The sequence below is a fragment of the Microtus pennsylvanicus genome, chromosome 2 (assembly GCF_037038515.1).
Source record: "Microtus pennsylvanicus isolate mMicPen1 chromosome 2, mMicPen1.hap1, whole genome shotgun sequence".
Classification (NCBI taxonomy): domain Eukaryota; kingdom Metazoa; phylum Chordata; class Mammalia; order Rodentia; family Cricetidae; genus Microtus; species Microtus pennsylvanicus.
Window position 1 is genome coordinate 18,319,806 of NC_134580.1, and position 19,576 is coordinate 18,339,381.

Here is a 19,576-nt window from a genome sequence, read left to right on the forward strand (position 1 = left end):
TTCAACTTCTTTGCCCTTGATTTTCTCTCTGTTCCCTTCCGTGTCCTACCCTTTGTCTCTTGACTGTCTGATATACTTACCTTTCCTTCTTTCCTGTTTCTCTCCTCCCTCCCTCCCTTCCTCCCTCCCTCCCTCCCTCCCTCCCTCCTTCCCTCCATCCCTCCCATTATTGCTACTGACTCTTCCTGTTTCTTTTCTGCTTCCTCTCTCTGCTTGTGGCTTTGCTCTTTTGAAACCACTCATGGGATAACACATGACAGGACCCTTCCTTACCGGGATGAAGATGTAGGCTCAGTGGTTTGTCTTTGCACACGAGCATGTTTAATCAAATGCTCCTTTAGAGCCGTCTGAACTTCCGCTGGGATGTCAGGGGAAGTGTGGCTGATTTTTATTGCAGGCTCAATAGCTTTTGGCGCTGGCTTTTCATTTTCTTCTACTTCTTTTTTCTCTTCAGTCTCAAAAACTTCCGTTGGAGCACTTGAAATGCTTTGTGGAAGGGCACTGACATTGGGAGCCACAAGCTTGCTCTTCCAGCATGGCCAGCACAACTTCCAGAAGACGAAAAGGGAGACAGCCAACAAGGCTAGGCCACAGAAGCTTACGACAACTGCTAAAAGGCTGACTGAAATATCTGGAAAAAAAAAATCACAACTGAGAGAAATATCAATTGGCATTATAAATTAGAAGCAGAAATAGTGATACAAATGGGAAGTTATCAACTGGATTCAGGAAACACATGACATACGCATGTCATACTCGAGCACACCACAAGAGATTCAAGATTTTGCAAGTGAAAAGTGGCCAATTTGCCTCCTGCCACAAAGCCAGAAAGTTACACTCCGAAGCTGTATATAATAGAAACTATTTACTTCCTCTTCCATTGAATGATCTTTCCCCTTTCTATGCAGAGAACAGCATTAAGTACTGGGCTCATCTTTCTGTACTCTAAGTAAGAAAAGCACCATGCTATGAGAACATAATAAGGCTTTCAAACTCAGCAAGTGTTTTCTAATAATTTTGTATGTATGCACTTTTAAGTTAGTATGCATACAATTTTAAGTCCCAAGTTAATAAATGAATTGGGCGATCATCTGAATGTCTGTGCTCTCCTAAAACTCTTAGGTTTAAATCTGAAATCCCAAGGCAGGTGATGTCATTGGGATGTGATGGTTAACTTCAATTTCCCTGCCTGAATTTGGATTATAAAGCACACCCCTGGGCATGACTATGGGCTTTTCCTGATAGGACTAACTGAAGGGGGTGGGTGATGAACTACCTAGAATGGGAATAACACTGTCTCATTGTCTAGAGACATAAATAAACAAATAGGAAATAAAGAAAAAGTCAGGTGAGATTTGACATTCTTATTTGGTTTCTTGCTTCAACATGAGGAACTGAAACACAAAGTAAACCATTCTTTTTCTCAACTTGTTCTCTCAGATATAAACACCATGGTAATGGGTGCTAACACATAGAAGACACAGCCTCTGGGGAGGGGACTAGGTCATGAGGGGAGAGCCTTTGTGGATGGGATTATAGTGCCCTTTAAGATGGGCCCAAGGGGGCTTTTGTGTCCTTCTACCACATGGGGCTACAGAAAGTAGTTGCCAGTTATGATCCAAGAATAAAGCTCAACTACAATGCGCTTCCTCTAAAATGTGTGGATTAGAAGGTTAGTTCTTCAATGCTAGTGCTGGGAGACAGGACCTTGGGGGAAGTATGCAAGTGATAAGGATGGAGCGTCCTTGCATGGCTCCACTCTGACACTGGAGTTTTACCTCTCTGGGGACTAGACTACTAGGTTAGAGAGAGGACTTGTAAAAGAGCAAGCCTGCTCCTTGCTTTGCATCATTAAGTGTCTGTTGTGAGCCCAAGTGGCAGCAGGCCCTCGCGAGGTGGAGGTAGACTTACCAGCCTCCGGATGATGAGTCAAAACGAATCTCTTACCTTCACACTTATCTAATCTTAGGTATTCTCCAGTGGTAAAAGAAAACAAAGATAGGCTCTCATGAGCTACTGAATCTGCCCGTAACTTAATCCTGAACTTCCCAGTCTGCAGACTCTGAGAAACATATTTCTGTTCTTTATATGTTGCCCAGTTAATACTGTTTTGCAATAGCAATCTGAATAGGTTAAAATATTGTTATTCAGTAATTTAAAAATATACACATTAAAATAATTATAGTATGAATATATGCTTATCATGTAAAATGATTGAAACACAGATTAAAGGTTGAGGCTGAATAAACAGATAAGTGGAGAAAAGAAGCAAGGTTTCCTTTGGAAGAATTCTAAGCAGTTTATGTGCATAGTCCACTCTTCCAGGAGGAAGCACAGCTCCTTACTTCTTTGGTGTTGGCTGCATACATTCATAGTGATATTCTCTATGACAATGAAGTATTGTCATAGAGTATTAATGACAATGAAGGTGATGGAAGTCCACAGTGATGACCTGTGGTCACAGTATCCAACCTTGGCATGGGATGATGTAAGTGGTTCTTTACTTCTGTAGCCTTCATGCCTCATACTAATAGCCCAAGTTAATCATGATTAAAAAAAAAAAAACAGACAAGTTCTAAAAGGTAAGCATTCTAAATACACCCAACCAGTAAGTACTCCTATAGATCATCAAGGTCATCAGCAAAAGATCCGGAAAAATGTCCTAGTCAAGGAGCTTCTAAACCAACTTAACCAGCAAATGTTGTAGATCATCTTGGATAAGCTCCTGGAATAGTTAAAGGCTGTTAGCCAATGGTGAAGGAAAGCCCAAAGAAAAAGGTATGGGCTTTAGTTAATCTTCCAATAACAGTGTATGGATAATAACAAATGTGTCATTTCAATGTAAGGCATAATTATTAGGAGAAACTGAACATGGATATGAAGGGAGTCTGAACTATGTTGTTTTTCCATAATCCTGAAACTGTTAGAAAACATGAAGACTAAACAAACACAAACTAATCTTCGCATTACCCATTTCCGTCTTTCCAAAGAGACCTAAACCAGCCACGTGGCATTATAGCATTATTTAAATTTGTAATGTCAAATAGATTCTCAATAAAAGATAAATTTTCTAGATTTGATTAACCTTATACTTTTCTATTACCAAATTTGTTTACCCTCAATATCAAATATAAATCCAATTTCCTCTGTTTAAGCAAAAATGTTAGGAATATATCACTGATTGTGTCTGTCTTTTATCCCTTTCTAAATTTATCTCTTGATGTAATAACTTTAAAATATGACTTTATTTGAGAAAAGCAACTTTTAGCAATTTTGGTAAAATCAAGTAATATGATCCAGCCTTACCCACTGACACATTTAAAGAGGAGGAGAGGTGAGGGCACAGATACATCCAGATGGAAAAATCGCATAAAGACATGGGATAGGATGGTCGTCCTGGCTGCCTTAGTCAGGGTTTCTCTTGCAGCGACAAAACACAATGACCAAAAAACCCAAGTTGGGCAGGAAAGGGTTTACTCACCTATTCCTTATCACTATTCATCATCAAAGGAAGTAAGGATAGGAACTTAAGCAAGGAGGAGCCTGGAGGCAGGAGCTGAGGCAGAGGCCATGGAGGAGTGCTGCTTGCTGGCTTGTTTTCCATGGGTTGCTCAGCCTGCTTTCTTATAGAATCCAGGACCACTATGCCAATGGTGTCCCCACCTGCCATAGGCTTGGTGCCCCCATCAATCACTGATTAAGGAAATATTCTACAGGCTGACTCTACAGTCTTATAGAAGCATTTTCTCAGTTGAGGTTCCCTCCTTTCAGATAACTATAGTTGGTATCACTTGATATAAATCTAGCCATCACATTGGTCAAGGACAGCAGTCTCAACCCTGCCGATACCTTGCCCTCAGACTCTAGTTGCCTGGATGAAGAAGTAAGTTCTTGTTCTTTAGGTCATCCATTCTGGAGTATATTTTTATGACAGTCCCAGGACACCAAAGCAGAATAGTTTCAAATTCTTTTAAACATGGTTGTCGTTACATTGTGTCACGATCTTTGGAATTAATCATTGACACTGACTGGATGCATATGTCTAAGCCTGGCACTTATAGACAAAATGTATTTTATAAAATTTTAAATATTTATAATTACAAAATAATATTTTATATAAATTATTTGCTACAAAATTCTTCCTTCAATTTACCTTTTCCCCCAGTAATGGATTATAATTTCAGGTTGATATAATTTTCTATAATAATTAATCATAATAGATATATAGCTTAAGCCCAGCTTGGGAGTGTAACACAGCTACATTGAGCATCTTTGTATCTTTCTTCTTGTTTGTGACTGATATTCTAAAACAAAGGTCAAAAAGAAATTATTGGCATGGATCTCAAATAGATTTAGTTTTACTGGATATTTTCATAGTTCCACTTGTGAAAGAGATGCCATATAGGTTACAAATTTCTACAATTTTAGAGAAATATTGTCTCTTAATTTTTACTAGTCTTCCAAAGCTTTGTTTTTTCCTAACTGAAATGGGAGGCCATTTTCCAGTTTTTTTACTACTGCCTAATTGTGATAGGCACTGATATTTCTCTATACCACTACAACAGCTTTCTATTCGAAGCCTATTGATAAGGAAGGCTTTCCCTCACATTTTAGAGTTTATATTTTTTACTATTGTATTACATATTATCACCATAACTTGAGGAAAAGAGAAAAACGTGTGAATTAAACTGCTTTCTGTCTATTAACTACGTTTTACAAGATGAATAAAGATGATGACATGTCTGTTAGGCTTTCAAAGTATTCCCCAAGGTTTTTATCTTGGAAACATTAACACAAAAGCAGTTGGGCTGGGAAGTGTGGCCATATAAGAGGGGCCATAGTCACGAGGGTCAGTCCATAGTTCAATCATGGATTGATGTTATTCCAAGAGTGGTTAGTAACTGAAGGGTAATTGTTAGACTTACGAATTCTGGAGCAGCACGAAGGCCCTTGATATCAAACTTCTTAGTTTTAGAACTATGAAGAAAGTCTTTATTCATCAACTATGTAATTTGTGTTATTATTGGAGTAACATAAAGGCAGATCCAACTCTGCGGTCTTAATTTACCTTAATCAATGGTACCTTACTTTATAAGGTACCATTTACCTTATATTATTCTGTACACTTTAAAACTAAAGTTCTCAACAGTTATTCTAACAAAATTGGAGCCAAGAACGAAGATGGAGACCCGCAGGATTATGTGGGATTTCAGTGGTCATTGGCAATATCTCTCCTTTTCCTTTGAGTGGAACATCCTGTAGCAGCACTGTCCCAGAGAGAAGGCTTTGACATTCAAAGTACTAATTTAGTTCAGAGCCCTGTGTGAACCTGAGTATGTTTTCTATTTTTCTTCTACCATTTTTTTTCTTTCTAAAATATCCCATCAGTTTGGGAGCCATACTTCTGCAAACCACCAGAACACTTCTGATAGTGGTAGTTTATCCTATCAGCACAAACAAGACAGCAGAAAGCAACAAGTCTTGTTTTTGCAGCTGAGATGTTTGCTCACTCCATCCTCTTGGTCTCATGTCCCTCTCGATGAACCCAGACTTTTCCGGACATCTGACAGTGCCTCTGGGCTTCTGCCTCTGGCTTTGGGTCCAGCTTCGCTGTCTGTTCTTTATTCTGATCAGTGTTAGTTGGTTGTGATTTTTAGAGGCCTCCTGCAGTCTCAATGCATTTTTCCTCCTGTTTTATCAAGGGGCATCCTTGTGTTCATCCTAGAATAGTAAGGCCAATGATGCCACTCCCATGGGTTCCTTTCTGCCTCTTCTACTCCATGGCCTTCTCATACACACACTGGACACTAGTATTATCATTATGAATAGACCTGTCTTGCCATTCTTTTAACCCAAATTGTTAAAATACAATGTATTTTAAAATATTTTTATTTGGATATTATCTATCAGTATATATACTTCCTAGAATATTATCCAGAAATCAAGGACAATACTAATATCTGTGACCACATATACATAAGTGGGATTATTATAGGCCATAATAATGTACAGCCTTAATTAATGCCAAGTCAGGTAAGTTACTAGTGTCAGATTGGTACCATTCACAAACTCTTACCAATTTTCAGAGTTTTGAGGGCTTTATATATGGATGAGGGACTTTGGGTTGACTCTTGCTGTCCCTCTTCCACCAGTGTCGTCTTACCAATATTCCCACCGCTTGGTCCTCCAGACAAGGACACACTTACTCAACCTTCTGTGTTCAGTGACTGTTTTCTATGGCATGGTCACGTGGAATAAATTGAAAACATGCATTAGAAGTCATGTGATTGCTGGTGTTCTCATTGTGACAAGACACCTCCAAATGAAGGGAGATTTCTGGATCACAGATGCAAAAGGTTTGGTCCATGGTCACTCAGCCCCACATGCTTGAGTGGAGCATCATGATGATGAAAGGGTGCAAGTTCTTTTTTTACACTTTTTATTTTCAAGAAAGGGTTTCTCTGTAGCTTTGGAGCCTGTCCTGGAACTCTCCCTGCAGTCCAGGCTGGCCTCGAATTCACAGAGATCTGCCTGTCTCTGCCTCCCGAGTGCTGGGATTAAACATGTGCACCACCACCATCCGGTGTGTGTAAGTTCTTTATAGTACACAGGAAGTAGAAAATGCAAAAGGGCTCAGGGCTAAGATAGAGATGGCCTCCAAAGCCAGGAGTGGTCTCTCGTGCCTCTCATCCCAGCACCCAGCAAACTGAGGAAGGAACATCACAGGAGTTTGAGATAAACTTAGGCTACAGAGTGAGTTCATGGAAGCCTGAGCTATACAGTGAGATGCTGGCTCAAAAAACTGCACACACACACACACACACACACACACACACACACACACACACCTGTTTCCCAAAGACAGACTCAGTGCTCAGTGTTCTACTTTCTCCAGCTCGGCTGTACCTGCTGTAGTTTCTACCACATTCCGAAGCAGTATCACTAGCTGGAGGTTCGGTATAGAATACATGACTTTGTGCAGAGCGTTTCAGATTTAAACCTTTACATTTAAAGAGCTCCTCCATTGTCTGTTGATCTCTGACTAACTAGATAGCTAGAGGATCATTTGGAGGGAATGTGTAGAGAGTATTCTATAAGGAAGATAGAACCACAGACCCGTTTTACAGCACCATTCAGATACTGGTATCGATATCTATCCTACCACTGAGAAACTTGGGGGAAATTATTTAGCACTGTATTTTGTATAAATATTCAAAATGAGAGCAAAGGCTTGATGCCCGTGTCCTTATGATTTAATATTTTACAACAAAATTAATTCAACAAAGTAAGAATCCCATTGAAGGGCTAAGCAAAGATCCAGAAATTTTTCAATGGTATTTTTGTAATTGTGATTTAACATGATCAATACGGTTTAAGAAATAAATGAAAGGGGCTGGAGATGGCTCCAAGGATAAGAACTCTTGCAGAGTACCTGGATTCCATTCTCAGTCCCGACATGGAAGCTCACAGGTGTTCTAACTCCAGTTCCCGGGAATCCTATGTCCTGGTGTCTCCTTTGGGCACCAGGCATGCACATGATGCACAGATATCCAACACTCATATGCATAAAATTAATCTAAAAATCAAATTTTAATAAAAAGAAATAAGTGATAGTGAGGGACTGCATTCTGTGGGCAGAGATAATCACTTCAAGAACTGTACTCAGAGAGAGAGAGAGAGAGAGAGAGAGAGAGAGAGAGAGAGAGAGAGAGAGAGAGAGAGAGTAGAAGGAAGGGCAGCAACTAGAGTGGCATATGGCGCTGACACAGGCTTTTCTTTCTAGCTGAAATGAAACATTTCAGATGCTTAAAATTGACGAAGGGAATTGGTAAACAATACCAGAGGCGCAGGCAGAGCGCTAAAGCCAAAGTCCCGTGGAAGGTCTGAGGCAAAGATGGACGAGCTGGCCCACTTGGTTTTCCAGGATGGTCCTGAAAGTTGCTGGGAGAATAGGTCTTGGGACAGGAGAGGTTAAAAGTTCTTGTTACTGTTTTTCCAGTCAATCGTCAATCAATTTGTGATAGTCTATGAGAAGTTTAGAGAGTAAAAAAAATAGAAATGGAGTCTCTAAGGTAAAGGAGGGTGAAAACTCCATAGAAAAGCATCATGGGATGGTTGTACATGCACCTGCCTGCCTGCTTCAGAAATCTGGAAGCCATGACTGCTTTAGTGTAAGATCAGCTGCAGCTGTCCGGGTCTCTCTGGTTTTTACTTGTTTGCTGTTCGGCTCTCCAGGAGAATGTGATAAACCCCAAGGTTATAAGTGCTTGCATTTACGAAATGGCACAGTATGGGTCTGTCCTCAGTAAGGGAATTCGTGCGAAGACATTGGCTTACAGGTGTGAGTTTCCAAGTGAGAAGCCTGGCCCATGGTTTGAGAATTGGAATGTTTGAATTTGTAAACCTGTGGTAGTATTGTTCACCCCAGTTTACAGAAGATCATTACAGAAGAGAGGAAAGGGGGACGGGGGAGACCACTAAGCAAAGAGGCCCAGCGTCTATGCCTGGGTGGCAGTCTGAACACCCTGCCTTCGAATCAAGCTACTCACTACAACAGGCGAGCTTGAGGAGAAGGTCTCCCGGAGCTGAAAATTTCAGTCTCCAGACAATTTAAAAGATTTCATTACACAACTGTCATTGCATTATATCTTGATGAGATTGGCAGTAAATAAAGTTTACAGAAATTAGATTAGGCTTCCAGACAATCAGATGAAACTATTGGAGCTGTGGTTTGCGCGCATACATTTGCATAAGCACTGTCCTATTGCTAGGTATGTAGACACGTCCATGCAACTGCGCATGCTCTAACTTTACTCTTCAGCATGCTTTGACACAGCGAAATAAAGCCTCAGAGTTCTGAAAAAAAGATGTCAGACCACTCTAAGGAGGCATGTGTCTGCAGAAGATTCCAGATGAACGGAGTCTTTGATGAAGACCAAGTGATTTGGTCTTCACATTTCAAAGGGCAGGATTCACTGTGGCCTGTGAATAGGTCAGATCTGTTGACCTTTGGCTTAACACAGTTGGTGGTGATCGCTTAGAAAAGCATACACTGAATGTCACACCCTCAACAGCCTGTGCTTCATTAACACTGTTTCTGCCTGAGCCTTTCCCCATTGTTTTAGGTTTTTAGCCTTTTGTTGAGAACCTGTCCCTTCCTTCCTCCCAAGCTCCTAAGGTGTCTCTTCTCCCTCTCAAACTCATGACTTCCTACTTTAGCTTTTATTTATTTTTTTTGAAATTACACTCATTTTAGTTTTTCAAAATGTGTCACAGTGAAAATTTAAAGTTAATGAGCAACTGTAGTTTTGTGCGGGGGTGTTTTAAGTATTTTGTTTGTTGGTGGTTCTTTGATTCTTCATTTCGTGACCACAGATTCTAGACCATAGACCACACCTTTGTTTATGGCACCATACCACAAGAGAAGGGAGCAGAGAGTAAAACTCAAACCAGTGGATTTTATTAAATAAAAGGACTTTGGGGGATTATTAATGAAGTTCACTTATTTATACTATTCGTTGGGTATTCGCGTTATAATCGTTCAGCCACAGCTCTGGTTTCTGTAACAAAGAACCAAGTTCATACTGACTTAGACAGGGGGATGTTTCTTTCGTTAAGGGAGAAAGAGTGAAAACTTAAGCAGTCAAGGGCAGATTCAGCAACACCAAGGAATTTTTTTGCTCCCCTGATGAGTTTTTCTTTCCCAGGGTTACAGGGAAAGCGACCAAGCCCACATCCCAGGTGTCTGAATGAAAATATCCAGGGGAAGGGAGGATGAGGGGATAGCTCATCATGGTTTTGGAGGATACAGCCTTTGTATTCGACATTTCAGACCGAGGCTCACATTCTGATGTCCCCACCTTCACAAGTTAGTCAGTGGTCACACCACAAACTGAACTAGGCACCAAGAGTTCTCTAACTATGATGGAAAGGGGATCTGAACACTGGCAAGCAATTACTGTTCATTTCTGCATTAGGCATATAATACAATCAGCATGCCCTTGCACAGTGCCTCTGAGGAGTTCCATTTTAATTTCATTTCCCCTTGCCCTTCCTTTGAGTTACAGTAAATGAAAAATGTTTGCATTAATACCATACTTAACTGATGATAAAATTGTGTTTTTAAATATCTCCTGTTGCTGAGGTCACAATAGATCAGTAGTTCTCAAGTTGTGGGCTGCAACCCCTTTGGGGGGTCACACATCAGATATCCTGCAGATCAGATCTTTATATTATTATTTGAAACAGTAGCAAAATTACAGCTACGAAGTAGCAATGAAATGATTTTATGGCTATATGTCATCACAACATGAGGAACTGTATTAGAGGGTCTCAGCATTAGGAAGGTTGAGAACCACTGCAACATGCATGAGTAGTTATGGTTTAATAAAGTTTCTAACAGCCAGGAAGTGACTGTGGTGTAGTTACATCTGCACTAAAGCAAACGCACCCATATACAAATCGATATAAGAATTTTACAGCGTGAAGAAATGTACTTCAGCAAATGGTAATATAGTACTTCATCCTTACACACTAAATCCTTAGTGGGAATTGCTAATAAAGGTGATGGAATAAAATTTATTGGCCACGTTGTTAACGTTCAACATTTTGCCCAGAAAGCCATACAGAACAATAACTAATGGATTTTTTATTAATATGGATTCCTTTTAGAAAGAAATGATGCGTCAATTCTCTCCGTGACACAGTCTGAAAATGGCTAAAGAACAAGTACAATATTGATTCTGAATTAAAAACCGACTCATAAGAATTGGACTCAGAATTTTAGCTTTGAGGCCTGAGGTGTAGCCCAGTGGTAAGAGTGTTTGCCCAGTATACACAGACCCTGGGTTCAATTCCCCACTCTATAAGGGAAAATGTAAAGAAGTTAAGTTTTTCTGGGTAGTAGTGGCACAGCTTATCGTTCCAGCACTTGGGCGCCAGAGGCATGGGGATCTCTGTGATTCAAGGCCAGCCTGGGTTACAGACTGAGTTCCAGGACAGCCAGAGCTGTTACACAGTGAAATCCTGTCTAGAAAAAACAAAAACAAACAAACAAAAAGTTAAGTTTTAAAATTACTCCAATGAACTTAGAACTTTTGGACTTTTTTCTTCTTACATGTTTAGGAAATGCAATTTAAAAAATCTGCTTAAGTTTAAAGGATAGTAACATTTCATGTGATGAGAAAACACTGAACTATCACACCTAAGGCTACCAGAATATTAGGGAGTTTGCTGTGAGACGGGGGTCTCTTCGGAACGTCAGAAGCTACACCCATAAAGTCTCCATGACTTCCTACACATGAGCTGAACAAGGATGGCAATAGACATGCCATCGTGGATAGGGAGAAGCCCTGGAGGTCTCCTCCCTACAAAAAGAACTACAGGTAACCAAGACCGTTAGGACTGGCAGAGGTGGTCTTCTCCAGGGAAGAGCACGCCAACTAGTTATCAGTACCAAGCGGTCAGCCTGAAAACATACATGCAAGTAACCTATAGATCAAACAGGTGCTGTTTAGGAACATGCATATATTCTGTACTGTATGCATGTAATAAGAAATGAAAGCAAAAAGGCCACGTGTTTGAAAAAGCATGCGGAGAGGTATGTGGTAAGGTTTGGAGCATTTCTCAACCTGTGGATCGCGACCCCGTTGAAGCCAAATGACCTTTTCACAAGGGTCACCATCAGAAAACACAGATATAAATTACAGTTATGAAGTAGCAATAAAATAATCTTATGACTGGGGGGTCATCACATTACGAGGAATTGTATTAAAGGGTCACAGGATTAGGAAGGCTGAGAACAACCACATTAGACAGAAGAAATGGAAGGGGGAGATGATGTAATTTATTATAGGCTCTAAAATAAAAAAATAATAACTTTTAAAATAAATCAAATTAAATTTAAAAATGAGAGCATTGACACCTAATCTATCGACAACATTCTCTTAGATTTCTTGGTGCTGTATAAAATAATGGTGCACTGTATTTCACACAGTAAGAACTCAAAACACACTTGAATAAAAGCACAAGGCTAAAACTGTCTTTTAGATGTATCATCAACTCCTACTGCAGTAGATTAGAAATTACAATAAAATTTAGAATATTTAGCCTATTTTTCTATAATTCTCTGAGTTCAGAAACAAGACTAAGGGAAGACCAAGGAGAGGGTGACAGTTAAGAACTGGCAGTAATGTTTCTTATTCAACAAAAACGTAACAAGTGGTCCTTTCTTCCCTTCCATCCCAGATGGCTGTATCCTTCAGACTACAGTGCTTCATAGCACAACTTCACAGAGGAGAAGGAGGGGCTGAGAAGAGAGGTGAGAATGAACTACTCTACAGCACTGAGTGGGAATGGTCCTCCAGCTGTTCCATTCTCTTACATAAATTGGGGTGATGTCGCCAGACCAGTAGGCATCCTTCAGAACACTTTAAATCATCCTTAGATTTCCTGCAGTACCTAACACTATGCAAATGCTCTGTAGATCGCTGCTACACTGCTCATTCAAAGAGCAATGGCAAGGAGAGGGATCTGCGCAAGCTTGACGCAGTTGTTTCTCTAAGTCTTTCCCATCCACTAGTGTGGAGCCTATGGACTTACGGGGCTGACTTTGTATTGAGCATACAGGAAATAGAATGTGTGCGTGTAGTTTTCCATGACAGTCTGCTAGACCCATATTCCTCTCAGTTCTTACAGCTCAGAGGGTCCTTATGGTAGATTTGATGCTATAAAGCAAAGGAAATCTATTGTTAGTAATAAGAAACTATACCTTCACACCGGGGTTAAATTTCTAAACTTGGTCAGTAGAATTGACACTGTACAAGTGAGAAATGAGAAAGTATAATTTACTGGCCTTTATTAAAATACTTGTTATCAGAGAGTCCTGTCTCCTTGGCTCATGAACTAATCATATTTCAGGACCTCTGAGAAAAGGAATTTCGTTCCTTTGTACCGTCACTCTGCTTTCATGGTTTCGCGATTATAAATTTTAGTAACAAAAGAGACTGTTAGTTCCTAAATTTGACAGGAAAATATACAAATCAATTTTTACTGATCTTTGAAAAAATAATTATGAATTAGAAAAATAATTTATTTTGTTCTAACGTCTTTCTCCATTATACATTTGGCTATGAGCACATAAAAAGAGACACATGTGAAACTGTATGAATTCAACATTACCTACATTTAATACAGAAAACTCCTTTGCATTGGGTTAGAGAACTTGCTCAGCAGAGAACCCAGGTTTGGTTCCTAGCACCCACCTTGCAATTGTCAGCCGTTTGTAACTCTGGCTCCAGGGGCTCTGACATGCTGGCCTGTGCACACATGGGGCACAGGCATACATGCAGGGAAAACACCAATACACATAAAATAATAATAATAATAATATCATTAATAATAGAAATCTTTTACATGCCTTTATTGTTAATATGAATCAATTCTATTTAGACTAGAATATGAGAAGATAGTTGCACACACTTAGGTGTCCATGAATGCATATGTTCAAGTGGGACAAGTGAATAACCTATCTTCTATTTGGAGGGTAGGAAATCTAACATGAAGAAAGGTTCTGGCTTTGAGTTAATTTTAAGTGGGAAATTTTAATGGTGCCTTCTCATACATTATAGAGAACAGAATAAATGGAATTGTTAAATAGTTAAAATTCGGGGCTGGCAAGAAGGCTCAGCAGTTAAGAGCACTGACTGCTCTTCCAGAGGTCCTGAGTTCAATTCCCAGCAACCACATGGTGGCTCACAGCCATCTGTAATGAGACCTGGTGCCCCCTTCTGGTGTGCAGGTGTACATGGAAGGAATGTTGTATACATAATAAATAAATAAATCTAAAAAAAATTAGTTAAAATTCCAGTTTACCAGTATTTGCTATAACAGCTAGGATTTAAGAAGGTTCTTTTTTGTTTTTGAAGACAGGGTTTCTCTGTAGCTTTGGAGTCTGTCCTGGAACTAGCTCTTGTAGACCAGACTGGCCTCAAACTCACAGAGATCTGCCTGCCTCTGCCTCTCAAGTACTGAGATTAAAGATGTGTGCACCCCGGCCCGGCAGGTCTAGGTTCTTAAATATATTCACCAGTAACTGGTTGTGATTTGTAATTAAAGTATAAACTGTTTTTTTGCTTCTGTTTTCATATCTACAAAATAATGATTCCTGGTTAAGCTTGAATAACTAGCAAAAGTTTTAGTGGTGGGTTTTTATTGCATCAAGTCCTTGCTCCTTAAGCCACATGCTCCTTCGCTCCTGGGGTCATTACGGAAACCATTTTATTCATTCAACAAATTATCCAGTCTCTAGTCTGCGCCCCGGATCTTTCCAGTATGGGGGATGTTACAGGAAACAAAGCTCTGTCTTCGAAGACATTGGATCCTAGTGATTTAAAGTGCACATTAATCCTATCAACGTGAATCTAGAGAGTCTTCTTACACTCTCAAAATGCAGACAATTGCCTCCGAGTGGCTCTGATCCACGATTTTTTATTTATAATGGTACAAGAAATAAGGCAGAGATCATATTTTGAATTTGGAATGCTGGCCTTCGGTTAGCAATATTGGTATAATCTTTTTGTGATGCTTGGCTGTAGGCTGAAGTAGTGATTTGAGTTTATCTAGTACAGGTTAAGGTAAAGTGTTTGCACTTCCAGCTCAGTAGACTGGGTTTATTAAGTGCACTTCAGATTTTTTTTTATCAGCTTCTAACTGGGGCACCTCCTCATTATAACTCAAAGGGTATTTGTTTTTTATATAGACTTCCTACTTTGCTAGAATTTTACTGTACACAAATATTTATTGAGTCCTTAGAATGCACTCAGATTTATCTAGGCATATATTTATGGGCTTAACGTGCACATTAACTGTATCAATGTCGACTAGAAAGAATTTTTTTTGGTTAAATATCTCCTCATTAATGTGCTTCTAAAGAATAGAAAAAAACTTGGAATAATGTATCCTTTTTTTTTAAAGAATTGTATTCACATATTGAAATTGCACACAAAAAATCTGAACACTGATGGATTAAATGCTCATTAAAATATTTATATTAAGGTTAGCTATCCACAGCTATGGTGTGAGTGTGGTTGTGACATTAAACTTCAATGACCTTGATTAGCTTGTGGATTAGCAGCTCTGACTCTTAGGCAGTTCAAGCTTCTTAAACTCAATAAATGTCTCAGCAGCAATCAAAGGCTATCCAGAAATGAGCCTAAAACCACTTTAACATGATTCTGCATACTATTATGGTATATTTTAGAAATAATACCCAAGACAAAGCTAATATTTTTGCATTTTCCATAAACTTTCTCAATTATATCCTGTGCACTAAGTGAATTTGTAGGGTGACATATCTGTTTTGGGGAAGAAGACACCAATCAATCAGTGGTTTTCTTTGTTGTTGTTTTTAAACTTCTCCCACATCTAATTTTCTAAAACTTACACATGATGGACTTCATAATACTATGTTGATTCATAGAGTGACTTTTATAAGGCATTTTAAATGGGCAGTTTAATTAACATTAGCCGCAACAATCTAAATCTTAAACATTTTATCGATATCTGGGCTTGGTTGGCTGGACTGTGGACCCTCAGGGGTTGCATCTCTGTCTTAATGATAAACTCGAAATCTAGCTCCCTTACTGTGGTGATGACGTTATCTGGGATCACGTGACCCTTTCTCTTGCTATCACTATATGAAGGAATGAATAGTGATGCAATTTCAAATTTCGAGATGGTTACTGTAATATAAGTCTAATACCATGTAATGGTTCCTTTAAAAGTGAGCCATTAGCTGTTTCAATAGCAGTCACTGGTGTTCTGTCTACAATGCAGTTGGCATCAACTATTGGAAGTGCTTTTATGTAGGAGCCATAATAAAGGGAACTCACTGTAAGACAATCTACAGAACAACGTGCATCCGAGTATCTAGCTGATGGGATCAAACCTTTAGCAAATAATCATTGAATCTGCTTCAATGATCCATTAATATTGGGATGCTACTTTAAAATCAGAGCAGTTTGTTTTTAACTGTTTTGCAATTTACAAATGGAAAAAGGAGAGGAATCTTGTCTATTTTCATATGTCATATGCAGTTTATGGACTACTCCTGTCTAGTGAGAGCTATTCTGTATGTTCACATATTAGACATAGCATTCTACTTTTATAGTATGTGTTTTCCTTAAAGAGAGAAATATAGTCACACCATTGCTAAGAGTTGTTTTTCTTTATCTTCGTTCCCGAGAGAATGTCTTATGGAATTAGGGCTAGGGTGAAGCCCTATTGTGATTAGAATAACCTCAGAACTCTTTCTCCAGTTTATATAACATCTTTTACCCTGAATTTACACAATCACACATTTTGGACAGTTTAGAACCCAGTCCTGTTCTAGTTTCCAATCGTCAAGCAATTTCCACATTGCTGCCAATGAGTTCCAGGAACCCACATCTTGGTTTGTGGTCACAAGGGTCAAGAAAGAATAAGAATTAAGAGCTGCAGCCTCAGCAACAAATGTAAGTGACAAAGACACACGTCCTTAGAATGAAGTGTTCTCGCTTCCTGAGCTCTCAGCCTTGGCGTAATGGTCGCTTAAAGACATTTCAGAAGAGCTCTAGAGATCTTTCTAGAGATCTCTACAGTCCCGGCACGTCGGTATTTATTACACCCTAGCACATCAGGCATAACACACACACACACACACACACACACACACACACACACACGCACACACGCACACTGTTTAAATGGCCCCTTCCACTGTTCAGTTGCATTTACTCTCAAGACTCTAACACCCACTAAACAACAAAAATGACGTTGGGTTGTGTTCATACATTCAAAAACTGCCTGACCCTATCACACTGACAGCAGCAATAATGTTTCATTCTGCTTCATGAATCCCTGGCTCTGACAGGCTCAGACAACCCCCCCCCTCTGCTTCTGTTGCCATCGGCAGAGCATTTGAAAACCTTAGAGACGGTCCATGTAAACAGCCCTAAGTCCCAGCTAAATCAAACCCATTCCCATCCCACCACCTCTCCCTTCCTTTGTCTAGTGCCCAGCGTGAATGGTGGAGCAGTAACTGTGTTCTCCTCTCTCCTGAGCCTGACTTTGGGGTTGCGTTTACCTGTTGCCCTAGCTATTCTCCCTTCTCAAGCCAGAAACCCCTGCCCAGGGACCAAAAGGACCGGAGAAAACAAAGCGAATGCCACAAGGACTCTACATAAGGAAACAGTGCATCTCCGAAAGCGATTAAGTGACCCTGGGGTCATTTGATCACAACTCCTCCTCTCTCCCCCATCCCCCTCGCCTCCCCCCCCGCCCCCCATCATTTGCTTTCATGGCTCTGGAAACCTGTAAGTAGTGTGGAAAGGATTTTAGAATCTCTTTTTCTTGACAAGTGACCTGAGCGGCAGGTATCAATAATCCCTACCCTTTAACCATCGCTGCCAAGAAGTACTAGAAAATTACATGTGCGTTATGAAAGGCCTTGGAAGCTTTAGAGAGCTCGACAGGTTGCATCCGAAAGTTATAGCTGAGGGACCCTTTCTGCATTTTAGGGCCGACTCAGTCCTATGAGCAGGTTCCTTGAGGCCAAGTGCAGATTCTCCCGCCAGGCCTGGTGGTCCCATTTGCGACCGTCAGGACGAGCCAGGGCATCGAGTCCCTGGGGCGCCAGAGCAGCAGGTGGGAGAGCGTGAGATCCGCCTAGGAGCAGAGACCAGCAGGTGCTGGCGACAAACTAAGCCAGCAAGTCACCCTAGCCAGGCGAGATAGGCGACAGCCAGGAAGCTTGCCCCAAAGATACCTCTTGTCCGGGACAGCTCAGGTCGATCCCCTTACCTGTGCCACCTCCTCCCTGGCTGGCCCTATCGGCGGGAAAGATGCCCGAGCACTTGTCCCACTCCACCTGGCCCGCGAAGCACAGCTCGGTGATGATGTGCAGTGCCTTCTGGCACAGGCTGCTCACGCCATCCTCCTTGCGGAAACTCATCTTGGCTTCTGCTTGTTGCTTCTCGGATTTCTCTTGGCCCTAGGCTGAGCCCTAGGAGTTGCAAGTTGGCCCCATGGCGGGCTAGGGCGCAGGAGGGCGGCGCGCACAGATGGACGCTGTTGCCAGGTCTGCGCTTCTCCTCGGAGCGCTCGGAGGCGCGCGGAGCCCAGCCGGTGGGGAGCGAGGGGCGGTGGCGCGCGGAGCGGCGCCTCCCCGGGTGCTAGGCGGCGCGGCCAATCGCAGGCTCGCGCGGGCAGCGGGAGCAGCGGTGACCCGACCCTCCCGCGGTTCCCCCACACCCACCTGAAGCCCCGTTACCCTCTTCTCATCTTCTCCTTGCAATCCAACTTTCCCTGGTCTCTCCCAGAGTCTGCATCTCTTAAAAAAAAGTCATTCCCCATTCCAGAACTGATGAAAAAAAAATATATATATATTTTAAAAAAATGCAAGAGTAACCAGAGGACAGGTCCATGCAAAGCGGAGGGACAGCTGTTTAAAATTTGTTTTCAAACGACTTGGGACAATGATGATTAAGGGATTGGGAGCATTCTAGGTGAGAACATCTAATCAACAGCAGTTTGGTTCCTCCGAAGCTGGTTTACCTGGTGCTGAGAACATGGCATCTTTAATTCATTGCATTCAGCCCTCTCAGGTAGATAATAGAACGAAACATGTCACCCGTCAGAGTTTTATTTATTAAAATCTTAACTGGTGACGGAGATGCGCGACTTGATCCCCCTTCCTCTTTTCTTAGCGACTTAAACAGTGCAAAAACAAGATTTCCGTGACAAAAGGAGGAGTGTGGGGGATCAGGGGAAGTGCAGTCTGCTACCGGCACGGGCTTATTTGTAAAGACATTGTTTTGAAGTCTTTTTTTCTCAGCCTGTCTAGAATAAAAGGCATTAATTGGGGTATCATGACTCCCCCTGTCTGAATTTCTCTAATTCAAATGGGTGAAAACCACCAATGAAGCTGAATATACAAAATAAAATTAGAAAACAGTTGCCACAGGCTTTGATAAATGCAACTACTTAGTTTTAAAAACCACTTTCACGCCGGCCAGTCAAGGTGGACGATTGATCTTCACCTTCCCTAGGTCCGCCAATTCCAGTTCCCCCAGTCTTATCCCCAGCTGTGGAGCAGGCCAGCTGCTGTCGCCACGCCTCCCTCTTGGCCACGTTCCCAGGGTTTCCAGGGATAAAACAGAGCGTTACCACAGTCTTAGACCCTCACCGGACCCCTTTGGTTCAGCCTTCAAACTCCGGAGGTTCTCCCTGGAAACCTTCTGGCTATACTAGCCTGGGAATCAGGTAGGCAATCTTCACTTTCTTCCCGTCCTCCAAATCTAATTTCCAAGCCCCACCGCAGGACCTGAAGCAGGCCACCTACTGGGCCTCACCTTCCTCTCAGATCCTTATCTCCAGGGGACTATTTAGATCCTGCTGAGCACCCTGCTTTCCTCCCTCCACCTCAGGAACCCCCTCAGCCCCACTATTCCTTCTAGCCTGTCCGTATTTCTTGGGTCAACTCCCAGTATCCAGAAAGACTTTTGAACCCAGGAACCCCAGTGGCCACACCTGACAGGCT

At 41.3% G+C, this 19,576-nt stretch overlaps 1 protein-coding gene across 1 annotated transcript in view; it reads right to left on the minus strand.

Annotated features, from left to right (window-relative positions):
• Positions 1-18,186, minus strand: part of Syt10 (synaptotagmin 10) — a 65,229-nt gene extending 47,043 nt beyond the window's left edge. The window contains exons 1-2 of the mRNA XM_075960369.1: positions 17,839-18,186; positions 274-631 (exon numbers count right to left, since the gene is read on the minus strand). Coding sequence (XP_075816484.1) covers positions 274-631; positions 17,839-17,989 — 509 coding nt within the window. The 5' untranslated portion in view covers positions 17,990-18,186. The remainder of the gene's footprint in view (positions 1-273; positions 632-17,838) is intronic.
• Positions 18,187-19,576: the final 1,390 nt, after the last annotated feature.